Genomic DNA, 14706 nt, shown 5'->3' with positions numbered 1-14706 from the left:
TAAGTTGTGTCAATTCTTATATTTATTTAGGTATAACTTTACAATCAAATGGAAAGTTCCAAGAAACAAGACAATGTTTAGCAGACAAAGCTACTACAGCAATGTATGCACTGTTGAAAGCAATGCCAAGAGAGACTGACTGTAGAACATTTATGCACCTTTTTCAGATATGTATTAAACCAATTTTGTTATATGGATCAACAACTTGGGGACATGACATACTAGACAATAATAGATGGGACAAAACACCAATTGAACAGTTACATTTGAAATTCTGCAAAAAAATACTAGGTGTGAGTAAATTCTCCTCAAATGCAGCATGCAGAGCTGAACTTGGTAAATTCCCATTACTTATAGATATTCAGGAAAATCTTATTAAATACTGGTATCATATTAGTGCCTTACCAGACAGTAATATTACAAAACAAGCCTTTGAAGAACAAAAACAACAAAATTTAAATTGGTTTACATCAGTAAAAAACATGGTCTCCGAAAATATTACAAACTTGTCCTCGTCTGTCATACCTCAAAAATTACCACACAGTAAAATAAAAAACATACGAAACAACATCCAACAAAGGTATGTAGAGTTCTGGAAGTTGAGTGTAACAAATGATAATAGAAAACTGAGAACGTATATAAAGTTTAAAGACTCGTACACTTTTGAACCGTATTTGCTTTTATGTAATGTGAAACATAAAATCTTATTGACTCGTTTCAGAATAAGCAGTCATGTATTAGAAATTGAGAAGGGTAGACATACCCAACCCAAAATACCTTTAGAAGACAGAATCTGTAAGCAATGTTCCCAGATCAAAATTGAAAATGAAGAACATTTCTTCATGGAATGTCTTAGGTACCAAACAGAAAGACAAAAGCTATTTAATAATATCAGTATTCCAGAAGAATTGAAAAGTGATGACCAGATATTTAAATATATTATGAGTTCAAGAGAAGAAGTACTAATAAGACAAGTTGGTGAATACTTATACAAAATATTTGAAATCAGAAATAACAATAACTGACATTTTACTTTAGTTTTATATGTATTGTACTTTATTACTAACATTTTATTGCTGTCAACCAATGGAAATTATTTCTAAGGATGCAATAAATTCAATATCAATATCATAAATCAAGTACCACTGGATTGATCAAAATGAGATTTCATACAACATACTACATTGTACCTTATGGTGATCTCCAGATTTGATCAAAACTAACTATTAAACTTGGAAAATATGCAATTTTCCACAGTGGTAACATGAGTAAAAGAGATGTCCTATAAAATGTGAAGGAAAAACAAATTAGAAATGTTTCAAATCCAATTTTGTCTTGGCTTGTGGTTATCAAACAGAAAATCTTTGTGTGACAATGTTCATTTGGTTTATTATGTAAAATCATGGAAGTATTTCCCATGGCACCATGTAAAAGCATTCATGTGTGTGTTTATATTTTGAGAAACTTATTGTTGAAAATGGACTATATTTAGAACAATTCCATAGAACACAATGTTTTTTAAACACAATGTTTTTTAAAACTGCGATTTTTTTTTAATAGCTCAGGGCAAGAAAAAGTATCCATCATTCACAATATATCATTTTTTTCAGTCTGTTATCAGCCTACGATTGGAGATGTGGCATCTAGGCCTAAATCATCAAATTCCACACCCTCCATGTGGTTTTTATTACATATGGAAGTTATTTTCACGAGTGATGCGGTGTATCCTGTGGCCGTACTTTCAAGAGTGAAATAATATGTTCATTTGCATATCGACTGCGAAAATACCAAAAACATTGCATGGGTGATATGCAAATTAGTTTTAGTCAAAATAAGTGCCTAAAATTATCATTACTGTTGTTCAAATTTCATTTCACTCGGCAAGTATATTTATGTACCCCAAGGGAAAAATATCGTACTTCTAAACATTGTTTATTTCTTCCATGTTTCAAAAAACGATACTCCTGAAATGATATGGGGTGTGGAAATTTCAGGGACGAATCAAAAAAAAAATGAAGTACATATTTAATAATTAATAGTATCTCAAATTACAGTAGAACCCAATATCAACATGGTTACATTTCAATATCAATGTCTCATCATAATTCACTGCGAGGTGGTTCCTGTTTCTCATCTCTGACTTGGATTACAATTTTTCCAATGTTTTTATTATCTTCCATATACTGATGTGCTCTGCCAATATCTTGCAGTGGAAATACTGTATCTATAACTGTTTTCAGTTGGTGAGTACTTCCAACATTAAAGTATGGCAAGGCATTCTCACTGAACTCTTTCACCAAAGCTGTTTTATACTGTAAGATCAAATAACAGCATTCATTTGGTATATGAGCTATCAAAGAAAAACTAAAAGGTCAAGAAAATTGGTTGGTTTACAGACTAGTTAATATTATGTCCTAACCCCCCGCCGAAGGGCGGGTATACCACGAGATATTGCACAATTCACGACATATATGCACGAGTCGCAGGCGAGTGCATATATGGAGTGAATCGTGCAATATAAGGTGGTATACCCAACTTTTATTTTATTATTATACCAGTATATTGACAATTCGATAAAACTTGTAAAAAAAGAGTTTACTTTCATCTACTAAAAGATCATGATTATGGCCCTTGAACATGAATTTATGAATGAATATGAATTTTATTCAGTACAATGGCCTCAGGCCTATGGTACAATAAATCAAAAAAAAAAAAAAAAAGAATAGAAAAATAAATACAGAGGGATTCCTTTAAATAATTGTTCAATCTACTAGTCACAACTGGTTAAGTAGATTGACTCTGTGTTTAGAAACGTAGAATACAAATTTTGAAATTTGAAGTACAGATAAGTTGTCAAACTGCAATAAACTAAGAAATTTTTCGTAAGTCTGATTTGACAGATAAAATATAGGTAAATATTTTTTTCTAAGATTTACATAACGTGGACATACAAGGCAAAAATGGTATTCATCCTCAACTAACCCTAAATTACATAATTTACAGATTCTCATATTCCTCGGTATGTTTAGTTTACGATCAGATTCAACCCAAAGGTTGTGGGATGATGTTCTAAGCTGACATAGCGCAGAACGTAACTTGTTGTCTTTAATTAAATGCAAATATTTTTCACATCCAAAATCGATCTTAAAATCTCTGTATTTATCAAGTTTAGGATAATTGTTGAGATCTGTAAACCAAGTTTGTTTGTACATATCATGAACTCTTTGGGTGAATACAGACAAAAAGGAACAGTTATCTTCCACGCCTTGGTTTAACCAAACAAAACCAAAACCGTGCGAAAATAGTAGTTCTTTGACTTGGAAAGCCCAACATTTACGGTTGTTTTCCGCTTCTTTATACTGGAAAAGGTAACATTGGTAAACATAACGCTGTGTTTGCATTTTTAAAATTTTCAACCAAAATTTAATAATACGTATGTAACGCAAATGGATTAGTGGTAGTCTGCCTAATTCTCCATAAATTACAGGATTTGCTGTGGTTGTAAGCAAATTTTTTAAAATAAATTTACAAAACTTGCGATGTGTTTCCTCAATATTTACCCCTTTGTCAAAACCCCAAACTTCACTGCCATACATCAATATTGGTAAAATTTTACAGTCAAAAATCTTTAAATATATTTGTACATCAATATCACTATATATTTGACGTTCAGCGGTACTTGGTTCGACCGAAATTTGAGATGCGGCGGGACACGGTGTATCATGTACGGCGACCGGCACGGCAACCTCAGTTCCAACATCTGACCTGGATACTTTTGGTATAACCAAAGTTTTGTGACAGTATGACTGACAAGTTTTGTCGTTCTGGGGTAAGTTTGATGGTGTACAATCGGATTCGAATCAGATTGTTTTTGTGACACGTACATGATATGCCTTGTCTCAACTCCGATCGAAAGAAAGACTTTGCACGTCGTCGCTCTAATGCAATGGTTGGTGTACACTCGGCACAAATCTGCAGCTTTCGAAATTACCTTCATCATCTGTAATTTATTTACCCATAACGGAAAATTACAATACCATATGTCATCATCGAATCCTGCGTTGTCCCGTGTTCTTTGAAACAGATGGCAATTACCCGAGTGCAATTTCACTGCAATTTTGTCAGCTAGAATTCGAACGCTGCTACGGGACACCGGTTGTTATTGGTGGCATACATTTTTGACTGTGACTCATAGTTTTTTGCATTTTTTTGTCCTTCAATCCCTCAATCTTATCTAGTACTTAAAGATCATGTTTTCTTTGTTGGAGGGTTGCAATCCATCTCAAAGTCACAACACGGAGAACACAGCATTTTGGCGTTCGTTTAGGCACCTCACGGTGTTGAGGGACGGTGGTTTAGGTTTGTGTGGCAGACGACAATCACCCAACGACTGCCGCTCACAACTTGGATCCCACCATTAACAAAAAGCAATATTATTGTTATATAACTTTTCAGATGTTTTTAATTCAGTATTTTTGTCAATATTCTTCCAAAATTCAACCACTATATTTCCTTAAAAATCAAATAATACCGGTTTTATGTATTTCCTTATTAAACCTGTAGTCAATTCATGTTCCAGGGCCACTTGGTTTAGCAGTGCATTATCAATCAAATCAGTGGATTAACACCATCAATATACTGGTATAATATATTTATATATCTGGCATATATGATTGGCTGCCATCAAAATTTATTCTCAGGGGTGAACATTCGGGCATTTTCACCACCTGACAACCATCACGGTGAAAACAAGGGAACTCTCAGAAAAGGGTAATTTGAAATAGTTGTTGACACCTTTGAACAGGTAACAAGATTACCATTGTGTGTATCAATTTGGTTGCTCAGGATGACTTTTGCAAAGCCCATAGAAATACATGGTACAGTGATGCGTGTCTTAGCAACACAGAACGTTACGCCCCTGAGAATTGTGGACAGAAGCTCAATGAAATAGCAGCCACATAAAGTAATATCAACATTTTTTTCAAAAACAAATCTGCCATACACCATGTTATTTCTATTGTCAGGATATTAGCATTTAATAGAGCAAATACAGTATTTATTTGTCGTTGTAATAACAAGAGTGATATTGTTGACTGCAGTGAACTTACTTCTTCCGTCCTTACTCTCAATGTAGACCCAGACACTACCAGTCTTTTTGATAAAATCTTCCTTAATATTGGTCCATTGATATTTCCTCCACTCAAAGTACCATAAACAACCCATCTTCCTTCAATAGCCAGGCAATCGGAATTCCATTCCCAGAAATCACTACCCACACAATCCAGAACTAATTGCACACCTTTATCTGCAAAAGGGCAGTTTTTGACTCCCATGTGCGAAGCACAAAATGGGAGTCTTTGCAGTTAGTGTGTCTGTATGTGTGTATGTGTGTATGTGTGTGTGTATGTGTGTATGTGTGTCTGACTGCTCCACTGCTATCTCAAGAACCATACATCGGTTTTTGATGAAACTTGGTGCATAGATGCTCTGGGCCAATGCGCAGATTTGATTAGGTTTTGGTAAAAATCCATGCTCGTTAATTACCTAATTTGCATGATAATTAGCTAATTTTTAGCTGTTCTATGACTGTTCCACTGATATCTAAAGAACCACTCATTGGATTTTGATGAAACTTGGTACATAGATGCTCTGAACATATGCGCAGATTTGATTAATTTTTGGTAAAAATCCGTGCATATTAATTACCTAATTTGCATGATAATTAGCTATTTTTTAGTGGTTCCATGACTGTTCCACTGATATCTAAACAACCACTCATTGGATTTTGATGAAACTTGGTACATAGATGCTCTGAACTAATGCTAGGTTTTGATTAGTTTTTGGTAATAATCCGTGGATACTAATTACCTAATTTGCATAATGATTAGTCAATTTTCGGTTTTTCCACTGATATCTCAAGTACTAATCATCACATTTTAATGAAACTTGGTACATAGATGTCATACGACACTGCACAGACCTGATAGTTTTTATGGTAATATCAGTACATATTAATTACCTAATTTGCATAATTAATTATTTTTCAGCATTTGATATAAGTAGTTAGCATTACATTTCAATGAAACTTGGTACTTACATACTCAAGGATTATGCAGAGATTGATTGTTTTCGATAAATATTTGTGCATATTAATCACCTAATTTGCATAATTAGTTAATTTTCAGCTTTTCCATGGGTATCTCAAGTAATCATCGCATTTCAATGAAACTTGGTACATAGATCCTTTAGGACTATGCAGAGACCTGATTAGTCTTAGGGTAAATAATTGTGCATATTAATTACCTAATTTGCATAATTAATTTTCAGCTTTTCTACTGATATCTAAAGTACTAATCATCACATTTCAATGAATCTAGAATTATGCAGACCCAATTATTTTCTGGTAAATATTTGTGCATATTTATCACCTAATTTGCATAATTAACCAACTTTCACACTGATATCTCAGGTACTATACATCACATATCAATGAATGTACATGGATGCTGTAGGACAATAGACAGACCTGAATAATTGTGGGTTACAATCTGTACATATTAATTACCTAATTTGCATAATTAACCAATTTTAAGCTTTCACACTGATATCTAAAGTACCGTAAAAACTCCAAAATTTCGACCGGTTTTAAATAATTGGTGTTAGAAATGTGACGTGTTTTTAGAGTCAAAATTAAGGTGCATTTTCGGACGGTCGAATTTTTCAGAATAGAAATCAGCAAATGAAAAAATGGGGATGATAGACAGTGTGCTTCATTAGTTTTTAAAAAATGCAATGTCCGTCAATTGACGTAAACTTCCTCATGTTTCACGGTAAAAGCAAAGGTCGTGGCCGAGTTGTAACTCAAAATCTAAACAAAGTCATCAATCAGTGAGTATTATGACAAGCAAAACAAAACATCAAGACGCGGAGAAGAGGTCAGCACAAAACTAATAGGTCAAAAGACAAAACTGTCTCGCACTACCTAGGAAAACTTGCGAATGTTCGAAGTACAGGTACCCATTGGACAAAAGATACATGGAAGTTTAGCAAACTATCTCCCCGACCCAGTGCAATGTATCCGGTTAGAATCAAAGCTCACGTGTCCCTTATTTGAGGGACCAAATTCTGCCGTAAATTCGCCCTTGGAATAAAAAATAAAATGGGATTTAAGGTAGCGAGACTATTATTTGAAAATTACGTGTTGAAAATTACGATTTTCACATTTATTTATTAATTGATGAAATGCACTATAAACTTTCATCTGATAAAGTCAATGTAACCTAGAATGTCATGTAAGTTGGTTAAAATGTAGATTTTCTGAAGGGAAGCAAGGCAGCCTCAGTAGTGTTTTCCAAAATCAACAACACAGGTTTAATCTGTGTGCCTATAAGTTTCAAAGATAAACTCAAGACAAAGCAATGTTAGGATGTGTTATCAGTAGCTATCTGACACACAATTAGTGTTTCCAAACATTTGAGTGGTTTGTCTCCGCCCCTATTTGTTTCACAGATTAGTCATTTGCATATGAATGTGTCAGACACAAGGTCACACAGCCACTAAAAAAATCATTGATTTTGGTGTTTTCATATGCCGAATTTATCCAATTATAGCTATCCCATTCCTTTATTTTTTTGGTTTTCAATAGCCTTACACATTTGGATGTCCCTACACATGTTAAAACAAACCTTGATGGGAAAACAAATTGATTGTGCCGATAAACAAGCTTGAAAATCTTTGCTGTTACTTCATGGACGTTTTCTAGGAGTTTATGTTTTTCAAAATACAAGGTCTTTAACAAAAAATAACGTATACTTATTATCATCGGATTAACACCAAATTTTCACAGCTTTAAGGTGACAGTGAGAGGAACTTGAATGTGTCCAGACAAACTATTTCATCGATTATTTACCAACGAGTTGTGGTTTGAGTTGGGGGCAATGCGACTAAAACAGTAATTGAAATTCAGCACACTATTTTTTAAAACGCGTTGCTTGAAAAAAACTGACCAGACACATTCAATTTACCAGACTATTGAACAACGAGGAAAAGTGAAAAAATTACTTCTTATCGCCAGCATAAATGCGTAATTATTTTTTTTACAGAAAAAGTAATTTTTCACTTTTGGTTGAGTAACGTGTCGTAGAATGCAGATACGGGCATGCAAAATACACTTGTGAAAAGCTTGAAGTCTGGCGATTCTAAAAATATATACTTTCCTGGGTCTATTTATAGTCATTTAGTCACAATTAGAAGATGAAAACAAGTATGCAAATAATAGTCCCACTACCTTAAGAAAATAAAATGGGACTTTTAAGGTGTATTTTGGCGTCATTTTTCGGACATTTCAATCAATCCTGCCGGCTAAAATAGAGTAAGTTTTACCGTAGTCATTGACGTCTGTCTATTCAAGAGTACACGTGTATGATTTTTATCGTGACTAGCGTGAGCGGGTAAGCTTCCTTTCGAGAATGAGCTGTTATCACTGTGAACAATGTTAAATTATTCTTCAGATGACCAGTTTATTTTTTAAAAACAACTAATTTTTTTATTTAAAAAAAATCATGCCGTTTTCGCATCAAAATCCAAGCCAAAATATCGTACTACAACATCAATCTCTTCCGCATTGCGTTCAATAACATTAACATATTTAAATAAGCTATGGTAATTTGAACACGTTGGCATCATCCAGCTTTTTGATTGGTTAATTAGCGATTTGACCTATTTGACCTAAGAGAACATGGCGGATATCCTACAGCATCAAACGTTTATACGAGACCGGAATCATTCGCTTACGATGAAACTAAGTTGACTTTTATTTGTATTTCATAACCATTCAACAAATTTATTTTGTGTACATTATTATAATCACTACTGAGTACGTAATAATCAACAATTCAGAAACGCAGCATGCCGAGATTTTTGTGTTCGTTTTTATTTGAAACTTCGTTTATTTAGAATATATTTTCGTTACCAATAAAATAAAAATCTCTCAGTCAATCAGAAACCCGGATTCATGCCTTCGAGGAAGGTCCCGTTTGAACGCTCACATCGGTTTTTTTTTTGTTTGGGGGAAAACTAAAACTGGTCGCAATTTTCGAATAAGAATGAGTCGGCAATTTTTAGTGGAGTCTAAAATTTGGAGGTAAATAAAACACCGAAACCCGGCAAATAAATAGGCGTCCGAATTTTTAGAGGGGTCGAAATTTTGGAGTTTTCACGGTACTAATTATTCCATTTCAATGAAACTTAGTACAAAGATGCTCTAGGACAATGTACAAACCTAATTAGTTTGGGGTAAAAATCTGTTCATATTAATTCCCTATAAGCATAATAATTCATTATTTTTTGGTTCTAATCACATTTCAATTAAACTTGGAGACATAGATTTTCTGTTACATTGCGCAGACCTCATTAGTTTTACACTCAAATCTGGTCATATTAATTTTCTGATTTGCATAATTAGTTTTCAGCTAAGTAATTTCAAATTATATTTAATGTGTCTCCAATACTCTCAGCACATGGGAGTTCTTTCTAAGCTTTCTTTGATTATTCAAGTCTTCAGAGATGTATATATCCTTGTCATGTAATATATATTTTTACATCATGGAAACAATTATTCTTAAAGATCTCTCATATAGAGTTGAATAATGACATTTTTTTTTAAATTGAATGAGTTCGGATGAGGAAAGGATGCATACAAGTGCACAATACTCTATACTTACATGCATGGTCAGTAAGATCATAGCAAATTAACAATTATCTACTGTTGCTACATTAAAGATACCGACTCACTGTTAGTTTGTTTCAACACCTTCTCTACAAAGCTTCCTTCTTTGTAATTGAATCCTACTTCTGCTCCAAGAGAAACTGCCTTTTTGATTTTGTCTTCACTGCCAGCTGTAACTATGGGAACACCACCTGCAAGTCTTACTAACTGTACTGCTGCAGTTCCAACACCACTACCACCAGCATGTATTAATACATGCTCGCCTTTCTGTAACTTACCTACAAGAGAAAACATTTATTATTATCCATTTATTCTATTCTCTTTTGTTTAATGAATTCAACATTAATGAAAGCAGCATTTAAATGAGTGTAATACTGGGTCAGTAAATTCAAAATGGAAAAAATATTTCCAACATTATTTTTTCGAAAATTAAGTTCCAACTCCAATAAAATACTAGCTTTACATTAAAACAACAGTGTATACAATCCTTATACATTATCTGCTAAGAATATGTTGGAAATACAGTAAGGGAACAGCATGTAATAAAATGCTATATTGGTCTCATAGTCTATCAGCATTTATAACCATTATGGTTGTTAGCCAATGGGTTTTCTTTCACCACTTTTTATTTGGAATCTGATGTATTAGAACATAGTTCACTTATGTCACCTGTTAGATTTGTGTGTGTAGTTTTGTTTATTGACATGTACCGGTTACCTGTGAATCTGGGTAACTCTTGATGAGACACTTACATATTGTAGGAGTTTTTCTTGCCAAAATTCAGTTTCAACAAATTCAAACAATATTTTGATCTTTGTAACCAGTTTTTTTTTTGGAGAAATTCACCCAAAAGCTAACATTGTTGTCTATGGAGTTTTAATTAGTGATATGAGCCCTATATACCTAAATGTGTTAGAAGTAATATTAATATCTGTTTTCTCTACTATCTTTGTCCTAATTGAGTATTTGTCTCACCAAAAAAGTTTGGCTCTTATGTGCTGGATACACATATGTACAATGACGTATTAGTTGAAACTTACCAACAAAATGTAACAGTTGATATGCAGTCAGCCATACTTCTGGTATAGCAGCAGCCGTGGTGAAAGACATTCCAGATGGAATGACAGCTACCTGCCCCTCATGTGCTGTTACATATTCTGCATTTCCTCCCCCTGGTAGTAGAGCAAGTACTCGATCACCTACGCTAAGTTTATCAGAACAATTTATTCCTTTGTCTTCAATGATGCCAACCGCCTCCAAGCCTAATATATTACTGGCACCCTTTGGTGGTGGATACAGACCTTTCCTCTGTAAGAGATGAGTTATATAACCAGTTATAGCTTTTTTCATTGCATATTCATGGATATATTGTAAAGATGGGCACTTGATTGGCACATTGATGACAGAAATGTAGAATCTTCAAGAATGTCACATAGCTAGTGGCCAGGTGAGAGTGCATCTACTGATGTGATGAATATCTTTAATGTGTCTATTGCCACAATTGGAGATGACCCTTAACCTGCAATGTGTCTATTGCCACAATTGAAGGTGACCCTTAACCTGCAATGTGTCTATTGCCACAATTGGAGATGACCCCTCAACTGCAATGTGTCTATTGCCACAATTGGAGATGACCCTTAACCTGAAATGTGACTATTGCCACAATTAGAGATGACCCCTTACCTGCTATGTGCCTATCTTCGGGGGCGGAGCTACGTCACCGACGTTCTACGTTGCTAAAACGCGCACCACTGTACCACGTATTTCTATGGGCTTTGTGTGCGCTGCTGTGGAACGCCGGTGGAGCCAGTGAAAATTCAAGAAAACAACACAAACTCAACTTTGAAGTAATCCTGAACAACCAAATTCATATATGTTACACACGTAGTGCTAATCTTGTTACACTGTTCAGGGGACTCTCAACAATCATCGCAAGGTACTGTTTTCTGTGAGTTTCTGCCCGGATGTCCGCCCCCGAGGATTGCAACAATTGGAGATGACCCATTACCTGCAATAAGTCAGCTCTGTTGATAGCTGTTGCAAAAACTTTTATTAAAACTTCATTTGCTGTCAATGTTGGCATGGCAACAGTGCCAATATACAGCTTATCTGAAGTGCCTGGCTCATCAAGCTGGACAGCCTGCATTGTTGTTGCCATGGTTACCTATGAAAAGGACATACATAAATTGAGTAGGGTAAATTACTCTTTAAAGCATTGAAACAAAATTGAGATACTTTACTCCATTCAAACTTGTGCATAATGAAGTTCCTCTAATATGAATCATATATTGGCGTGATTGGCGTGGTCAGAAACTATTTTTGACTCCCATGTGCAAAGCACACAATGGAAATCGTTGTCTGCGTGTATGCACGTCTTTTTTTCCAAGAACAACTCATAAAATGTTGATGGTGCCTTATTAATACATAGTTGCCTGGGATAATCTATAGACCTGAATAATTCGTGTTTAAAATCTTTGTACTTTGAAAATGTAATTTGCAATATGCAACCGATTGTAAGCATTTCCATTGATACCTCAAGAACCACACAATAGATTTCTACTCAGTACATAGTAGCTTGGTACTACTCATATTAGGCAATTTAGCTGTAATATGTACATATTAATTGCCTAATTTACAAACACAAATGTCGCACATGCGTGGCGTGACGACTACCGCTCTTTAACCAATTTGTTGTAATATATCATATACTGTAAAACATGTCTTTTTAGCTAGCATGCCATTTTAGGGTAATTTAGCTAACCTGTAATTTCGCTAATTCAAAATGTTGCTAATTTAGAATAACGTATATTCTCACAATGAGATTGTTGGCATTTTAGCTAAATTAGGATTTTGTCAATTTATGTATTGAGTCAAATTCGCTAAAATGGCATGTATAGCTATATCAATGTGTTTTACAGTATAATGCTCACATACCTAGTAAGTTTTGGATTGAAATCTGTACAATTTTAGGCTTATACAATGATGCAAACCCAAATTTAATTCTTTCGTTATCATTTTGTCATTTGCTTAATGAACGATGGTCGTCGTGCCACATCCTGTACAATACGAAACTCATAGCGACATATACAACGCCTGTAAAATAATTTGTTTGTTTACATTAAATTCGAACACACGCTGCGCGACGACCACCGTCCTTTAACAACAATAACACTGTGGATTACTTTCACATTGAGTAACTCAAAAGCAAGAAAGGAAAAATAAATAATAAATTAAATTCTTAAATTCCCAATTCAATTCATTTCCTTTATTTCATGCCGCCAATATCCTCAGCACAGAAGTGTTCTTCGATTTGTTTATATCAATTTGGGTTACTTGTGTTTTCACAAGTAACATGGACACAACATATTTAATACTGACCAAGTTCACTTGTAAGTACAAAATAATTATAAACAATCAAATTTCAACAATTTGCATCCGTGGTTGAACCTTTGAGTACTGAACTGTGGTCGAGACACCTTTACGTCGACAGTCATTGTCTATGGAACACTACTTTAACTCATGTTAACACTGAATTCATAACAATATTTTTATCTGAGCACCTATATGCATTTAAATAGCTATGTGTACAGGTGTGTAAATATGGAGGTACTCGTTTTCATTAGAAGCTTGTAAGCACGCCACACACATCCCTGTGACTGTGAACAGGGTTCCAACCGTTGACCCTGCAAGTCAGCGTCCTTTCTGTTCTGGAACAGCGCTTCCTGTGATAACACAACGGGTGCCGACTGGTAGTGCCGAGAAGTCCCAGCACAAATATCACCCTAAAACATTCATGTACGAAGAGCTAGTGTTTAAATAGTAGGTCCTGGAAAATTTACGTCGCAAGAAATTTGAAAAAATACCATTTTACCTTACGATCAAAGATTTGTGCAAATAAGACAACTAGTAACGATTCCTGTATTATAACGAATCGTGTCAATATCATGCTGTTAAACTTTGAACCATGTCCCTTGAACCTTTACTTGTTGAACCGAATGAGGGCGTTGCATTTCTGGGAACGATCAAGAAACATTTGATGTTGTGATGTCAAATCAGTGTGCAATTCGGGGTGTCGTGAGTGTGTTCAATAAGGTTATGAAACATGTACGGTAAGAGATGGTAGTCGTAAAAACAAAGTGATGACACGTTAAGTATGTAGGTGGCGCCTGTCCGTTGTCTCAACGTTGTTTTAATCCTGGAATTCTAGGAAAGAACGTGTAATACATCAAAATTACGATCGAATATCTCAAATTGAAGCCAGAACTTGAAAATAAGCACTGCTCTAAGACAATTGTATTGTTTAAAATAAACGAAGATGGCACTAAACAGCTATTTACAGTCAATTTTAATCAATGTCTTCGTAGTAAATTGTCGTTTCCATTAGGTTGTCATTCCATCATAAGGGAATGACCATTTATTATTCCTGTGGGGTCGGACAAGAACAGAGGGGTCAGCATGTTTTCCTACGCCTTTTTTTTACCAATAATCAACTAATAACCAACACTCCAGTATTGTCAAATCAGTCAGATTACCAAAAAAATTATTAAAATGGCTCACCCTGAAAAAAGATGGTGGCAATGTACAAAAGATCAATAAAATACATGAAACTAGATTTGTTGGCCTTGGGTCCATAATCTTGTTCAGTGAAGAGACTGTTTTAATTTATAACATGGTCTTTCTTTAGGCAAGTGAGTAGAACTGTTAATATAAATTTCAAAATATTATATGTCAATTTGGGTATTTTTACTTGACAGAAAAGAAATCTGCCGAAAAATTAGTGCATAGTGGATTGCTTGTAGCTGCTTTTTCCAGGTGACAGTTTTATCTCTACTGTTTATAGTAAAACATTTTATCTGATAAAGATATATCCACAAATCAGTCAAACTGAAGTTCTTCTATCCAGGGGCGGATCCAACATGGGGGTCCCAGGCCTATAGGTCGAATACACAGGACCGTGCGATTCGGACGATGCTATGCGT

At 34.7% G+C, this 14706-nt stretch overlaps 1 protein-coding gene across 1 annotated transcript; it reads right to left on the bottom strand.

Annotated features, from left to right (window-relative positions):
• On the bottom strand, positions 1-13680 carry LOC100374863 (quinone oxidoreductase PIG3-like). The gene is made up of 6 exons (XM_085505136.1): positions 13599-13680; positions 11736-11891; positions 10768-11035; positions 9793-10005; positions 5109-5305; positions 1-2312 (listed from the first exon to the last, which is right to left on the bottom strand). Exons 1-6 carry the CDS (start codon positions 13671-13673, stop codon positions 2100-2102), a joined length of 1122 nt encoding a protein of 373 aa, XP_085361262.1. The 5' UTR covers positions 13674-13680; the 3' UTR covers positions 1-2099.
• Between the last annotated feature and the right edge of the window lie 1026 nt (positions 13681-14706).

Source organism: Saccoglossus kowalevskii, chromosome 11 (genome assembly GCF_978046115.1).
Source record: "Saccoglossus kowalevskii chromosome 11, keSacKowa6.1, whole genome shotgun sequence".
Classification (NCBI taxonomy): Eukaryota; Metazoa; Hemichordata; class Enteropneusta; family Harrimaniidae; genus Saccoglossus; species Saccoglossus kowalevskii.
Note: the sequence above shows the minus strand (reverse complement) of the source record. Positions and strands in the feature narration are given on the sequence as shown.

Excerpts from the sequence above, each read along its gene's own strand:
- LOC100374863 (XM_085505136.1), bottom strand. The coding sequence starts at position 13,673 with ATGATATTGACACGATTCGTTATAATACAGGAATCGTTACTAGTTGTC. Across the intron at positions 11,036-11,735 it reads ACAGAGCTGACTTATTGCAG|AGGAAAGGTCTGTATCCACC; the intron begins GTAATGGGTCAT and ends CATCTCTTACAG. Across the intron at positions 10,006-10,767 it reads TCAACTGTTACATTTTGTTG|GTAAGTTACAGAAAGGCGAG; the intron begins GTAAGTTTCAAC and ends TTTCTCTTGTAG.